This window comes from Anser anser (assembly GCF_964211835.1).
Source record: "Anser anser genome assembly, chromosome: Z".
Lineage (NCBI taxonomy): Eukaryota > Metazoa > Chordata > Aves > Anseriformes > Anatidae > Anser > Anser anser.
This window is the reverse complement of record NC_139723.1, coordinates 7,742,150-7,758,846: the sequence shown is the minus strand read 5'-3', so window position 1 is coordinate 7,758,846 and position 16,697 is coordinate 7,742,150. Positions and strand designations below refer to the sequence as shown.

At 36.8% G+C, this 16,697-nt stretch overlaps 1 protein-coding gene across 5 annotated transcripts in view; it reads left to right on the top strand.

Moving 5' to 3' along the window:
• XRCC4 (X-ray repair cross complementing 4) overlaps nucleotides 1-16,697 on the top strand; it is a 188,917-nt gene that overhangs the window by 80,079 nt on the left and 92,141 nt on the right. For all 5 annotated transcript variants that reach the window (XM_083817575.1, XM_083817572.1, XM_083817573.1 and 2 more), the window contains 3 exons: nucleotides 3,140-3,306; nucleotides 8,112-8,264; nucleotides 8,900-9,003. In XM_083817575.1, the coding sequence (XP_083673701.1) occupies nucleotides 3,140-3,306; nucleotides 8,112-8,264; nucleotides 8,900-9,003 (424 nt within the window). The remainder of the gene's footprint in view (nucleotides 1-3,139; nucleotides 3,307-8,111; nucleotides 8,265-8,899; nucleotides 9,004-16,697) is intronic.

Genomic DNA, 16,697 nt, shown 5'->3' with positions numbered 1-16,697 from the left:
AAGAATAATTATTTTCCAGACACCCTGTGTTTTTTTGGGGTCAATATGTGGGCACCTGCGTAATGTAATGAATTTAAGCCTACTGATGACAGGCTTGCCTTACTTACCTGTGGTGGACCTGTTAGAAAGGGTCTGTGGATCATGGTATGGAAGGCGCTATGGATAAGTTTCATTTTATAAAGTACATAATAGACAGAGAACTGTTTTATAAAGACCAAGCTAAAGATTAATTGTTACCGTGTTGGTACAGAAGGGCGTAAGGCATTGCTTTCAGCTGCAGTTTTCTGAGGGGGATGGTAAGGCTTTGAAACAAACACCTACAGAGATGTCCAGCCAATTCCCTGTGTCCTGGTGGCTGCGTGGCAGATCCTCCCCACACCTTCTCTCTGCTGGCTAACCTGCGTGCAGCCACTGAGCAGGCGGCCACGCATTGCTCGCTCCGCTCCCTGCAGCCTGACCTTTCCCCCTCTCCCTTCTGAGGATTCATCAAGAGGTGGCATGCCTGAAGGCTTGGCTTTGGTTTCTCTAGGAGGATCAACATTTTTTATAAAAGGGGTGCTGGTTTTCCTTACAGATTTTCAGCAGTCCTTTCATGGCAGAGGTCCACGAAGCTGAGGATGTATTTTGCAGTAACAAAGCTCTTCATTACATGAGCAGTATTGATTCGTGTAACGCAGCTAAGAAGCTGAACTGCTGTTTGCTTATAATTTTGTACTTGTGAAGTGTCTGCTGTGTACTTGGTATGCTTTGATTGTGAGCAGAACCAAGCTTTCAGCTGAAATGTCATTTCCTCTAACCTGTTTCAAGAATATTCATATTTTAATGTCTTGTGCTGAGTAAATGGTAGGTCAGACAAAGTGTGTTTGTCCTGATTAAACATATGTGTGTTTGCCTTATCTCAATTGATTATACTAAAAGTATGAGACAAAAACTTGCACACTTCTTGCTATTTCCTCCACAGTACAAGTAGAAGATCATGTTTCTATTTATCTATGCTACTGTTCTTCTCTATCTCTGTGGCTAGTATTAAAGTGTGGCATGAATTCTTTATCCATATGGCATGGTGGTGGCTTGCAAGTGATGAAAAGCAGTTTCCTTTACACAAATATCCATCTTCGTTAATGCTGTCAGACAGCAAGTGTGATATCCAGGGAATACATGTCACTCTGTGGGTTACTGATAATGTAATCTAATTTCCAAAAATAAATTAAATGCATCTTTTCATCTATGGCCATCAGATGTTTGTAAGCTGAAGGAAAACAATATGTTAGAAACTGTACACGTGAATTCAATAGAAGGATTAGTGACAAATTTGAAACTGAAGCTTTGGGTTAGACATACTTTCTGATTAACTAACCTTACTGAAGAAGCTCATGGTAGTATCATGTTATGTTGCAGACTTCCATGGATATTTTATCCAGGTTGAAGAACTCATTTGTTGCAAACGTTCCCTAAAGTCTTTGTGAGCATTTTTTACAAGGCTTTTTTTCATCAAACTGCTATATATAGTAGCAGTAAACTTAATTTGTAAAAAGTATTAACAAATGCTACACATTGTTTTTTTCATGGATGACTTTTTGGGGAGTCATTTTTCATGCCCTCCTGAGAAGAATGAACTAAAGAGAGGAGAAAAATGAAGGAAATGGTAATTCTGACTGTAATAGGTGTGGTGGCATGACAGAATGAATTCTTCCCTAGCATGTATCACTTACACTTTTATAATGTTAATGATACGTATTCAAGTTGAGAAGAAGAGTAGCAGTTCTGTGTGCAGGGAGATGCCACAACAGTTGTGTGAATCCTTCCAAAAATTCTAAGACGTGAGAGAGGACCCCTTCTCCTTCCACATACCCCTCAATGTTTCTGCAGGCATTGCCCATCAAAGTCAAGTCATTTTGATACCTCTGTTACCTAAAGGTCTGGTTTTACTGTAGTTTACTCTGGCCAAATGCAGATTATGCCACTTAGCCCAGTCTCTCTCTACATCTGCTCCCTGACTAGTTTATTGTCATGTCAGGCTAATGATGGTGTCTCCTTTGACTTCGGTGTGCGTAAACAAGTTTGGAAGTGCACCCGAAGGTAGTTCAGATTCTGTTTCATCTGCCCAATGGAGAGCAACAAAGTCAGGTCCTTCATTTCTGGTTTGCTTCTCTTCAGAGGATGCGTGTGACCCTGTTCAAGCAAACTTGCTATCCGTCTGCAATTGCCTCAGTCATGTTGAACATTGCATCTTCATCCAGCTGTGCATATGTGTTTAGCTGATGCTGTTTTGTGTGTATAGCTGAGCTGTTCCTCCTTCAACATAATAGAAACAACAGCCTTCTGCCTGCCAGACCAGGCAGAACAAGTCTGTTCAGACCTCTTGTATGTCCTGTATATCATCCTCATTGCTGAGGAAATACAACTATTCATTATAGATCCTATCCTTTAGTCTCAGTGAATTATTGAGGATACCAATGTAATTGAAGGAAGGACTCCTTTTATTATTAGGAACTTTACAACTAAACCCCTAAGGGAAAATCTTACAGGTTAGTTTTTGTCAGGTGTGTGCAGTGATCATAGCTAGGCTTTTGCGGAGCTACTTTAATTCAAAAGTAATTAACATTCATTTGTTTTATCATTAATATTTATGGTTATATTGCTGCTGTGGTTACTGGAATAGGCAGCAAGTTACTTTAGATGTTTTATTGGTCAGATAGCAAGACCAATGTTAGCAATACCGTAAGTTTACCGTACGTTTTCATGTGGTTCTCCGTTACATCAAGAATGCCTTTTATATAAAACTTGTAGGCACACCTTTATACTTCTGACCTCCTGTGATCTGTACAGGAGCAGAATGTTGCTATGTCATGTTACACTTCTGTATTGCATCTCTTTTCCTGCCATTTGAAGGTATGTCAGTGATTTCTTCCTGTGCATATTGAATGTCAGGTGTCCATTAAGACATTGTCAGCTGCATAAATAATTGGCATGTAAATTATTCTACGTGCTGATTCTTGTTACAAATTTATTCTATCATTTTGAACTGGAGGACTGTATAGTATTTCCTATGTCGATGCTTAGTGTGTGAGTTGCTAGCTTGGTGTTTTGTGATCTTTTGGGTACTGATGAAGTAACTCAGTCTTTCCTTTTGTTCTAGTTCAGGCTTGGATCTCTGAACCTACAAAAAGTTTCAAGTCCAGCAGAGGTGGTAAGACACCTGATTGGGTATTGTCTGGACTGCTTGGGAAGACTCCAGGTGAAAAATGAGCACCTGCAAAAAGAAAATGAAAGGCTTTTCAGTGATTGGAGTGATGTGGAGAAACGGTAAGTTTAAAACAGTATTCACAGGGTATTCTTGAGAAAATCACACATATTTGTACTGTCAGTGCAGGGTTTACTGATGGGTGCTTTTAAAGTCATATAATGATAGATGGACACAATTTTTTTTTTTCTCTCTTAAAAAGAGTTGTGAGCCCAGATGCTTACAGGATATGTGGTTTCCTTCCTGTATCAAAAATCTGACTGGTATCATAGACCTTGCAGTTAAAGCTGGTTTTAGCATTATGTAGTGAAAAAGAAATCACCTCTTTTCTTTTTTCATCTTCACCTGTTTCAGGAAGCGGCTCTTTTTATCTCCCTCATTTTCTCTAATTCTTATGACTAGGACTTTGAATTATTTACTTTTTTTTTTTTTTAATGGGAAATAAGTTGCCATTTCTTTTATTGTTTATGGAAGCAGACAGAATTGGAAAATGAGTGTGATGCTATAGGGAGAAGTACCCTTGTTTTGTGAGAGATTTTATTAATTGCCATTGCATTTTTGATCTGATTTGTCTACTCCAGCATTCTGTACTGAAGTCATCTGTGCTTATTTCAGCTGGCATAAAGTGGTTAGCACGTAAAAGTCAGAGATTTAGCTTTCTTTTTTTTTTTTTTTTGTATACCTTTATCTGAAGAACTACATTTAGGAAGATTGATGAAAGTATGTAGCTAATTGGTGTTAATTTACCTTGAAAAAGAGAGCTAACTTTTGGGAGGAGCTAGTTTTGTTTCTCTTTCATTAAAATGAGTAACAGTTTTTCCTGACAATCTCCCTGACAAGCATATGGCCTTCCTAAATAGTGTTTTACTGCTTAACAGTTTATTGAACAATAGTGTATTGTATAACCAGTATGCTGTGCTGCATTACACGCTAACATGTAGTAGGCATTAGTGCTTGTATCAATTTCCATGGTGGAGTGGCACTTTTAAATAGTAACCCCAAAGAAAAATTCACAGTTGCCTGACAACCATTGCACGCTAAAGCAATGTATTCATGGCTTTGAAAGCTGGTGATTTTCTTTAGTATGTTTATATTTTGAATAGCGGAAACTTGATTTTTCAAAATAAATACTGAAAGTTGTGCAGTCATCAAGCTTTGGCCATGTCCCCTAAGTGGAGGATAAAAATTATTTTTATCCAAACACTGGATTTTTTAAAACATTTTTGTTGTTGTGTGGTGTTTTTGTTGTTGTTGTTGTTTGTTTTTTTGTTTGTTTTTTTCCCCAGTCCAATCTACCCTGTTGTCTCTTGTTGTTCTTCTGGCTCCAATTGTTGGGTCTAGGTTGCTGAGAGTTTCTTGGAGCCATGCAAAAGCTTTGCCTGTTGTTATTCACTAGACAGTGTTTCAAGCTTTACATTCTGTATCACTCACAGTGTGGAGAGTTAAAACAGCAAATATGAAGCACATTGTTGAAGAATAGTGCTCCCTCTTTCACCTGTGGGTGAAACAAACAAACAAACAAACAAACAAAAAGCCCTACTAATGTATGTTGCAGTCAGCTACAGCGACAGTATATTTAAACCACAAATAACTTATAAAAATGCAGGCTAGGTAGTTTGGTACTTGAAACTGACTCTTCAGCAGGAGCTCATTGAAATTCCATACCATCACCAGTGCTGGGGGAAAGCGAGGGTGAATCTGAAATGTAATAGAAAGGTGCCATAAGAGCGGTAATTATTTTAGAGCACTGAGGACAAGGGTAGAAAGACAGATAGCACATTTCTAGTATTTGAGCATGGAGAATGCATAATTGCCAATAAGTTACATAGTTCATGTTAATTTTTGTGAAGCGTGTGGTGATCTCTCTGCATTTTTAGGCAGTGCTGAAGAACTGGACAGTTACCTTATTTTCTCAGTTACAAATCAGAACCATTCTTAATACTAGCTCTTTTCAGTAGGGTATGCGAGCTTTTTGATGGATATCAACTTGAGCATCTGGCACATTAAAAGCATTGCACTGACATAAAAGACATCTTAGAGAACAGAAACTGTAAAGCACATGCAAATAAGACTTGCACCACTCTAGCCGTTAACTTTTGTTTATTTTCATTATACTTGAAAGATGTCTTTGAGATGAGCAGCTCTTTTATTTGGCCTGGGGAAACGGTATTTCAGTGAGACAAATCGCATACAGGCACGAGCATGTGACGAATTGCAATGAAAGGTTATATTTGTAACTGATAGGTATTGGAATGAAACCTAGCCAGCTTTGCTTAGCGGTCACATAATTCAGGTAATGCATGCCTGAGTGAATCCTAAAGACTACGAAGAGCAGCAGCTAGAGCCACCCCCCAACACACACATACATGCTGCAGTCAGTGCATCCCTGTTCCTAAGTGGTAGAGGACTGTTGCTTTTTACTGTTCCATTTTTATGTGTCATTATGTTCCATATGATAATGATTTTTAAAACCAAATAACTTGCAAGTATAGCATTAATGTCATGCTGTTTCACATTAATTCTTTTGTTGCATGTTATACTAAATAACTGTATGTCTGAAGAATGTATTTATGCATTAGTTGCCTTAAACAATAGAAAGAAAAAAAAAGATGTTGATACAAATGACAGCATTCATGTGTAATTAAGTGATGGCATGATGGCATTTGCCATGTAGGCATGTGATTTGCCTACAGTGTCTTCCTACAGGGAACAGTTAATATTCTGTGCATGAAGTCAGTGTGTGTATCTTGAAATGCTAGTATTTTGTTCCAGGGCATCAAGAAGCTGGCTAGTATTGCAATAGCTTCCTATGCTGTGGTTCATAATGTCCAGGTAGTATCAACTGTACTCCATTCAGAGTCTACAGTTATATGGATATTCATCAGAGACGATGATCCTGGCAGGACTGAAGTTATCTTACATGACACCTTTTTGGCCAACTGAGGGAAATGTCTCAGTGTAGCTACTTAAACCAATCTCAGCTGCTCTGACACTAACCAGCTCACTGGCAAAATAAAGGAATAGTAGTAAACCCTTCTTTACTTAGTATTGTTTTGTGTGTGGGAGAGGGGGCTTTTCTAAAGGACTTGATGCAGCCAGGCTTACCATATTTAACACGCACATACAAAAAAAATGTTTTCCATTTTCATGTATACAGGCATAATTAATTCGAAGCATGTAAATGACAATTTACCCAATGGGTGTATTTTTTTTATAATCTCTCTGTCTCTCTCTTTTTTTTTTTAATATGTTTTTAATACTGCTTGATAAGTGGGAGCCAATCCCTGTCCTTACCTTTGTCCTTCCATGAACTGCTCAAGGCACTCCTGGATCTTGTATTAGGGTTTGTGGTTCTTTGTGCTTCAATATTTTGTCTGTTTGTTCCCCACTTAAACAGTTAACTTTCCTTTAATAGGTGGAAAGTCTCCTGGTAGTTGATTAGTACGTATGATCTTTCATTTAGGAATTACTGAACCGATCTATATGGTAATGATGTTCTGCTATTTGCATTTAAATTAGATGAATTATTTATCAACTATCAAGTATATCCCTAAAGCATTCCACACTAGACTTAATACTTCATGAGATTATTTTCTGTTGTCTTTCTTCTTACATCATATGTGGGTTTGATCTATGAACAAAATAATCAGAATTTACATAGGAGGTCTGTTGAAATTTCTTATCTTTTAAATTAATATTCTAAAAATCTGTTATGCATGCGTGTTTAATACCAAAATAAGCCTTCTAAACTTTTTTCAGCCTCGCATAGGCTGGTGAAAAGAATGCTGTTTATAAGTTATTACTGTTTGATATAATACCATAGTTACCGTGATCAATAAGATAATCAAGGTGTTTACTTGCTTGTTACGAACATAACTATTAAAATGTCTGGGTCTCAACACAAAGACTAAAAAGTTACAAAACACAACAGTAATTAATAGGGTCAGATTTACTGCAAGTCACTTGCTTTATTTCGTGTGATTATGTTTGCTTGTATTCCAGTTTTGCCTTGCCTTTGACAGAGTATATATAGACATTCTTCATTTTATATTTCCATTGTGCTTCTTTGTCTTGAAATTCACCTACCTACAGATGCAGATTAAACCTTTACAAAAGTGAAAAGTTTTTTTCTCTGAAGATATTAATTAACATCTTTAAGAACATTTACATATAGATTATAAAAATTTAGTCCTCTACCATGTAATTGTGACTGGTTCAGGGAAATAAAATCTTTATGGTGGTGGGAAGGACTGGGCAAGTCTGGTCACCCACGTCTGCCCTGGGGGTCTTGGCAAGAAACGAGCTTGTGAGCTGCACGAGTGGCCTGGAACGTCTGCTGGGCACCACAGGCCACCTTGGAGTGCTGTCATCCAATTTGTTTTCATTTGGTTGGTTTGGGGTTTCTGTTGTTGTGTTTTTCTGCTGTTCAAATGTATTTCAAGTCAGAGTGGGTAGGCCAGATCTGAGGCCTGCCAAGCTTAATCATAACTATTCATAATCTCATTATGTGTCTCCTGCTAAGCTATGCCCTCTATGGTGAACTCAGCATGGAAACCAAAGAACGCTTGTGCCTGTTTAAGTTGCCTGAGATGCATGTGTGTAAGAAGATATCCAGAAGAGAATAAAGAGAAATTTTCCTCCTTGGAAATGCTCTTCTTTTGGTAGCAAAATTAATTGAGCATTTCTGTGAAAAAAAGCTGCTTCTGGCCCGTTTCAGATGCAAGACGCTGGACATGCAACATATAGTAAGGGAATTCCTGTAGTAGGAAGGATGGCCTCATTATAGAATTTTCTTCCAGAAAACACATAGAGTTTTAAGAAGAAATGATGTGACGTGAAGCAAGTAACAGCTGATTTTACATTATAGGTTGGAAAAATGCGTAGAAGCTAAAGAAGAACTAGAGGCAGATCTTTATAACCGCTTTATTTTGGTGCTGAATGAAAAGAAGGCAAAGATAAGAAACTTGCAGAAGCTGTTGAATGAAGCTAAACAGTCTGCAGCAGATACCAAATGTACAAGGTATTTCCTAAGTTCCCTGAGCCACTTGGTATTACTCGTGACACGTAGTTGGGTTTATTTTCTGTTTCTTTAGCGCTAACAATTCCTCCTGGATGAGTGCTTGGTTATCCAAAACAACTGCGATACTTGTGAAAGCAGAGGATTCCTTGGAGTGTCACTGCAAAAAGCAGCATATTGTTTTGGGCTCTGCAGCCAAGAACTAAATAGTCATTGAATCTCTCCTCTGCTATTTTCTATTTGGATGCAGTTATCTTTCCAAACACAGTATGTCTGTGCCATTTCCATAGGTGGTATTTTTGAGCCTTCTCCTCAAAGTCTTTGATTCTTTTTGTTCTTTGGGAAACAAAAATATCTAAATCTGAACATTTTTATCTACTTCTAATTTAAAAATAGATGAAGTTGAACTTTCCTAATGCTACAACACACCTTAATTTCTTTGCCATTTTTATGCTGCTTTTTAATATCTTACCTTTTGCTGCACTTCTACCTGATAATGCTAAGGAAATTAACCGTAACTCTGGGGACTCCATGTTGCTTTCAATCAGCTTGCATTGTCTGAGGTAGTACAGAAGTAATTATATGCTTTTTAGGAATAGTAGATGGAAGATATATTTTTGTTGTTTTTCTTTTCTTAGGGAAAGTGTAGCTACAACTCAGATGGCTACTGGGCAAGAAAATGACTATGATGGCAGCACTGAGGACGAAAGTGAAAATTTAACATGGTCCTCATTACCATCGGGTAAGGCTGAATGTATTGTCTTTGGGGAGTATCATGGACAGACCAATCTCTTTACACAACTAAACCTTAATGAAGACAAAATACTACCTGACAAATTGCTCAATGACAAGCCAACCTGCAGGCCTTAAAAATAACTCTCTTGAAGCAGAGTATAATACTAGCATTTTCAAATTAAAGAGAGGAAAGTTACAAGCATGTTGCACAAGGTGAAGGTACTGTCATTTCTTCCAACATGACAAATTGCATACTTTGCAGAACTAATTGCAGTCTAATGGTATCTGAACTATCAACAGTTTCATTTTAAATTCTAGGAACTGTGATGTGTACCCAACGATTGCTAAAATGTAAAATGTAGTTCCTGACAGTTTCAGTGTTTAAAGAGGAGAAAGAGGGGAGGTTTCACTACTATAAAAAGAACTGTGCACTCATTTTGCATCACAAAAATGGAATAAAATGTATTTATAGCAGAATTAATTTTAATTTCCCAATGAATTTTTGATCTCACGAAGGTGCTCATAAAAAGTAATTTGAATAAGTTTTCTAGGATGGGTAAAGTATATAGGGTACAATAGTAGCCCATTCTACAATGTAAGATATTTAACTGTGAATCATAAGAAATTTTGGCAAAGTAGTAGGAATCTATTCGCTGAATGATATCAGAGTTTTAAAAATGCAATGGTGCTTGCTGTGTAGTTATAAACTACAGGTGTGCTCATGTATACTATGGGTTCTCTCACTGGAGCTTTCCCTTTCCACTATAGGTAATGGTAAACAAGACAGCAATTTATTTTAACTGTTTTCTGTGAATATTGGGAAGCAGACGTTCAAAACCCTGTAACAAGTTGTATTAAACTACATAATTCATATAGGTTCATTTATTGAGAACTTTCTAATATAGTGTAAAGCAGACAGAACTTGTACAAGTGTAGAAAGTTGCTTACGCAAAGAATTTGCAATTATGGAAAGCAAAGATTTTGTATTTTACTGTGGTCATTAGTTCAGACAGCTTTGCTTTTAAGTGGTATTTGGTCAGCTCAGAGAGATAATGTAGAAAGAAATACATCCAATTTAGGGAAAAGACAAAGAAAGTGAAAGTTATCGATTCTTTCGGTAGATTCAGTATGGCTTAATTAACTCAGTAAGAGTTTTGAGACAGACAAATGTCTTTTAAAAAAACAGTAAAAATCCCACCCCTCAAGCTATAATGAGGGACTGAACTGATCAATGTTACTGTAAAAAAACAGCAAGTTTATTTTCATTTAAATTGTAAAAATGTGCTTACTGTCGCCTTAGAAAGATAGATTCTTTTGATTGTGAAAAAAGTTTTCAAATGCAAAACTTGAATTTAATAAGATTATAAAGTTAATCCTTTGGGTAACACACTGAGTTTTTTCATGGTAATGGCATTCTCAGGAATGAGTATTGCTTAGGTTAGATGGTGTTCCCTATATACCCAGCTTTCTCTTTCCATGAGCAATAGAAAAGCAGACATAAGGTCTGTACCTCTGTGTGATCTGGGATCTTCACATGCAAAAAGAGGTCTGAGACAGACTCTGTCCCTGTGAAGGAGAACCTGCTTCAGAGGTAAGTGGCCTGAGAGAAGAATAAGCACACATACCTTAAGTGTCAAGAACTCCAAGGCATAAAAGAAAATATAAATATATTTTTTTTTCTGTTTTTTGTAGTTTTCTTACCGTTTATTCCAACATTTTCTTTTTTTCTTTTTTTCATTTTTTTTTTTTGAGGGATGGTGGATTTGGAATGTAATTGCGGGGATTGCAGGAAAAATGTCAAGGAGTGCAAGAGGATCTTTGGGAATATTTTGGAAGACAGAGGTTAAAGTCAAAATCAAGAGAGAAGGTCAAAATTTAAAAGCTGCTTGGGAGGAAAGTGAAAGCACACATATACACGGGCATTTGTATGTATGCATGTGCAAAATTCAGAAAGCAGGAAGCTCATGCTGGTTGTCATAAATGAAAAGTAGGAACGTTTCTGCAGGAAATTGGTGAAGAAAGCCATGTAATATAAGGACAGAGAATCTCAAGCCAGGAGACAGAAAGCAAATGACCAGTCTTCAAGTAAGCTGAGAACATATATGCAGCTGCTACTGGCCTTTTAGTGCAATGATAAAAAATTTACTAGTAACTGAAAAAGCAGCCATGTTCTGTAAATGCTTTAGATTTGGGTTTAGGGGAAAAAAAGTTGTTGTTGTGTCATGTCTTAGTTCTGTTGTCCTATAAACCAAGTGAGACATAAAACAACAGCTGTGAAACCTAGACATTTTAAAATTAACCAGTTAGAGAATGTTGAATTGCAGAGTTTAAAAAATGTCTGAGGATTTTTCTTAGCTTGCAATATTTTTTTTTTTTTTTTCTGGAATTTTCAGCTCACTGAGGGGATTACAGGAGATTTAGAAAAAAAGCTGCCAATTTTTACCAAAAGAAAAAGTGAATATAATGACACATTCAATTATGGATGTATCAGTCTGGTGTTGATCTGAGGCAAACGTTGGAGCATGACTTAATGAACAAAAATATTAAGCAAAGGAATAAGAACAGTTAATTTCAATCTTTGTAAAGATGCAGAGACTGGCGGATGCAAACTAGGTACATGTGTCTTCTGTGATGATTTTACCAGCATGTTGAAGAAGGTAAAATTAGTAAAGTAATAGATTTTGACTTCCATAAGGTATCATTCTGCAGAGTGTTGTCCTTAGCCTTGCAGGAAACCAATTTAGGCTTGGTCGTGTTAGTTCATTTGGTCTCTCTACGTAACCTGCTGTGATTTTGTGACTTCTCAGTGCTACCTCCTGGTCTAATGTATTGCTATGTTGGGAAATAAAGAAGATACAGACCATTCTCTGAACTATAATTGATTTTTAAAGTTTTATATCTATACCTATATCTATAAAAAGGCATAGAGAAAGGAGATCTGCAAATTTACAGGGAAGTGGACCATGTGATTTTGAGTGAAGACAATTTTGTCCCTTGATGCAGTGCTCTATCAAGTTTGGAAATCCAGATTCGAAGAAAAAACATTAGCAAGTTGGGGAGGATAACATTGTGATAAAAATGGAGGGATTGGCAAATGATTTAAGTGAAATACTGGGAAGAATTTTAAACAATCATAGTACTCATGGTCTACAAATACACAACAAGTTGTGTAGCCTGGTCTGGTCGAAGGTGTCCCTACCCCTGGCAGGTAGGTTGGAACTAGCTGGTCTTTAAGGTCCCTTCCAGCCCAAATGTGATTCTGTGATGATTCCGTGGTGTGGTAGTAGATGGTCTTTGTGTCCAGCAGACACCGCTGTCTAATGAGATTGAATAATTGGAACTTGACACAAGAAAAATACAAAAATGGGTCATTTTTTCTTGCAGACTAACTAACTGTTAGAACAACTTGGTGCCAGTGTTGAAATCATAATGGGATGCTTTTAATAAAAAGACAAGATCTTGTTGATGCAAGTATTACCTCAAAGCTGCCCACAACCAATGACACATGGGGCATTGCAAATGGCTATTATTTTACCTTTTTTTTTTTTTTTTCATCAGTAAGAGCAGATGAATTGCAGAATAAAACCATTTATTTTGTTTTCTGCATAAAGGAGTTTACTCATGTATGCATTCTCTGCCAGGCTATCAGATAGGTTTTAAGCCGTTGCAGAGCAGCAGGTTGCATTTATATGTTCTGCTTCACAGAAATTTTTTGTAAGGGTCTTTTCCCTACAATAGTAGTTAATCTGTAACCTAAAAGTTTACATAAAAAAATTAGTGTTTGGGCATTTACAGTAACATTAGTAGATATGATTTATGGTTTGCTTTTTGATGGTAGTGTCTAATTCATGGCTTAAAGCCAAAGCCAAATGAAATATGGTCATTTTTACCTCAAATCTACATACTGATGTCATTAATTCTTTGTACTCTAGAATAACAATTTGAAACTGGATTAGTAGGCATTAGTAAGTAAAGCTCTCAGGAAAACAACAGATGTATGTAAGAAGTTTTATAAATAATACTTTATGTCTTTCTTTACAGCGGCTTTGCCCTCCACTCCATGCGCATGGGGGAAATTTGTTTGGCATATTGGTTAGCGTGAATTTAGGACTGAAAAACACGCAGCTCCCAGTCTAGTACATGTAGATCTTTGAAGTGTGGTTTGGTGGTGGACGTTAGCACTAGGTTAAAGGTTGGACTAGATGATTTTAGAGGTCTTTTCCAACCTGAAGGGTTCTATGTGAGTAGAACATTTCTAAGTCACAGCTGTAATCGGTGTGCCAGGGGCTTGTGAATGTCTTCTCTTGTTTGATGGAGTTTCTGCTCAGGAAGGAAGACAGGAAGGAAGTCCTCCAGCTGTTGGGGAGTTCTTCAGAAATGCGGAGGCGTGAATGTATCTTGGGGCAGGAGAAGGTTGTTTTTGTTTTGTTTTCTCAGGACTGGTAAGATTCTAGCTGCCCCATGCAAAGCTGAGATAGAGCTGTTGCTTTGGCTATTGGTACTTAACTAAGTTCTAGTGACTTTGAAGGTGTCTCACACTTGGGACTGCTGTTGTGCTCTTCAGCACTGTCTCATTTGTTTTACTCCTCCCTCACATGTTGCATCCAGTCTTGTACTTCAACTCCTTAATCAAAGGTCTGATATTTTGTTTAGCTTGCTTGGTGTCTGGCGTTTTAGAGTCATCATTCTTGGTTGGGACTGCTAGGTCCTGTGACAGTGGAAAGAATTATACACACACATAGATGAGAAGCAGCTGGAGCAGGCTTGAAAAGATTACAGAGCGATGTTGATTGGAATAAGACTTTGAAAGGCCTTTAGTTCTTTTCACGTTCTTTTGTTAATAGGATCTGTTAAAAAAAAAAAAAGGCAGAAAATTGCCAGTCCTTTTGACCTCTGTATTTCTGTTAGCCCACAAGAGTTATGTGGTGACTCAGTTAGCATGAGGCCACCACGCTGATGCAGGAAGCTTGTGTCGCTGCAGAATGCAGAAGCCCTTATTCTGGTTATGGGCAGTCCAGAACATGACCCAGCTGTGGTCTTGGTTCCTCACACTGATTCCCCTTTGTTTTGCTCAGTGATAATTTTCACTCTTATTTCCTCTAGCTATTGAGTCCTTTCTCCTGTGGGACTTAAAAAGCCAGTAAGACTATCAAGCTAAGAAAACAATGTTTGATGTCATGATTGGCAATCATGACTTTGTCAGACAAATAAAACCTTTTTGTTAACTGTGGAAAGTACTTCAGTGCTTCACATGGCAGGAAGATTTTAAAACAGGAGCAAGTATTGGATAAAATTCCACCCTTTCTGCTTACTTCCAAGGAGCTTGAAAGGTAGATGAAGGGTAGTAGTTTCCCTCTTCACAAGGTTTGGAAGATGATCAGTGAAGGCAACCTTATTCCTTTTCCCAGAAATGTGATGAAAGTGTGAGGATAGATGTTATATACTGTACTTGATACTATATACAAAATATATATAGTACTTATATATAGATATGTATAGTTATGAATGATAATATAGCAAGTGGGAGATGAGCAATGGAAGAAACTATTTTATAATTTCTGATTATTGTCTTCAGTTATAAGGCTAGTATATATAGCTGCCTGTAGACAAAACAAGGCTACTGGGCACCAATTTACGGTCAGCTTTCTATCTCTCTATTTTATTTTCTCTTGTCCATATCCTTCCTCAATCATATTTCTCATAGAGATTGGTGGAAGTTACTGCTCCTTAGAATACAGAAGGACCTCATGAGATGGCCTGTTGGATTGAGTAAAATTTTTATAATCTTTGTTTGTTGACAGCTCTATGGAAATATTCTATCTCAAATGAATCCTTGGACTTGCAATGCTCATACATTTCTACCTGTTTCCTTACGAGGCCGGATTCAGAATTGGTTCTAATAAACTCGCTATAGTGCCTAAAATAAATAATAGCAAGCACCTTGCCACTTTTCACTGTTTTAATGTGCAAATGTTCTCATCCCCTTTCTTCAAGGTCTTGCCTTAGGGATTACATGTTGTGCCTTCATGAGCCTCTGGCCCTTTAAATTTAATTAGTTCTCTTTTGTAGTCCAAACCGCCAATGATTTGTTGCTGCTGGTTAAAAAGCTTTGATCAAAGTTATTTTTAAAAATGCCTATTATAACAGCACCCAACTGTGCTGTTCAGTTAAAGTTCCATCTGTCAAGACTTCTACTCTAAAGCCTATTTTAAGGAGTTTTAGAACTTTGCCATTTTAATTGACTTCAGGCTTAAACCATTATATTATTATTATTATTATTATTATTATTATTATTATTATTATTTTGGTCAAGCTATAACTGGAAATGGCTCATCCCAAGGAATAATTACATTTCCCATTGCCTTAAAGTAGTAGATACCTTTTTTTCTGAAACACTGCTAGAGATCTACTTTTCCTTTTAACCTGATGGTTTTATGCCTGTGCAGTATATGTGCTTGCCCATCCATGTTATACCAGATGTCATGGTCAAAATGCAATCACAGCACAAATATCAATATGTTTTATGTCCATTTAAAAATCCTGTTAGGATTATCACACTGAGAGGCATTAGTAAGGTATTACTTCAAAATATTACTACGAAAATTATCAAAACTGCACACAGCTAGGCTTCTTAGTATATATTCTTCAGTATATGAAATAATGTAGCTGAATGTGGTTGTCTCTAAGTAAGTCATTATTTATTCTATTCATTTAAATCAGGAGAATCACAATGACATAGTCTTAATGGATTTATGCTTTGAGAATACTACTCTGCCTTACAACATATTGTGACTGATCAAAAAAGTAGAGTACCTAATCATCACACTGTGATTTGGGTGCAATGGCATTGTCCAATATCAAGTTTTAAAATGTTTCATTGTGCATTTTCCACACATTACTAAAGTTTAGGTATAAAAGAACTTTTTTTTTTTTTTGATGGGCTGTAAAATTTTTATGCATAATTAAAGCCCTGCTTAAATCACTGCCAAATTAGGTCTTTGTCAGATTTAAGTTAAATTTTAAGACTAATTTCAGAATCATTACAGATTTAAAGTCCAAGCATAATACACTTCTATGGATACTGTTTTTTTGTTGTTGTTTGTTTTTGTTTTTATTTGTTTTTTCTCCACTTAACAATAAAGCAGTTTAAATAGTGTAGTAATGTGTATTTGTAGCAGAGGTAGAATTACTGTGTATTTTTTCTTTGGGTTTTATATATTCCTGCAAAGAGGAACAAATAACCTAAAGTTTCAATAATTCAGAAAATAAATAAATCCATTAATGAAGCTGTATGTTTTATGTTATTCCATGATTAAACAGGTTTTCTGCATAAGGAAACAAACCAGCTATATGTTTTTGAAACTGGCTTGCTGGAGTTCTAATGTTCCATATACTTGTCCTCAAAATGTGTTGTACTTTGCTATGGCTTGAAAGTCTAAAAGTACTAAACAGCATTAGAAAAAAAAAATTAGGAAGTGATAACAAATCCTTCTTGTATCTTTGTAGAGTACTGATGTGATCCTACGGGACATGTAAAGGAAATGTAGAGACTCCTCCTCTGTTCTTGCTCATATTTCACACCAATTTGACGTGTACCCAACAATCTGTAATAAGAGTAGACTTGGACATAAATTCTGTGAGTCAAGGCACTTTTGCACTGGGCATGCACTTTCTGATACTTGTTTCCTTTGCAAAAGGATA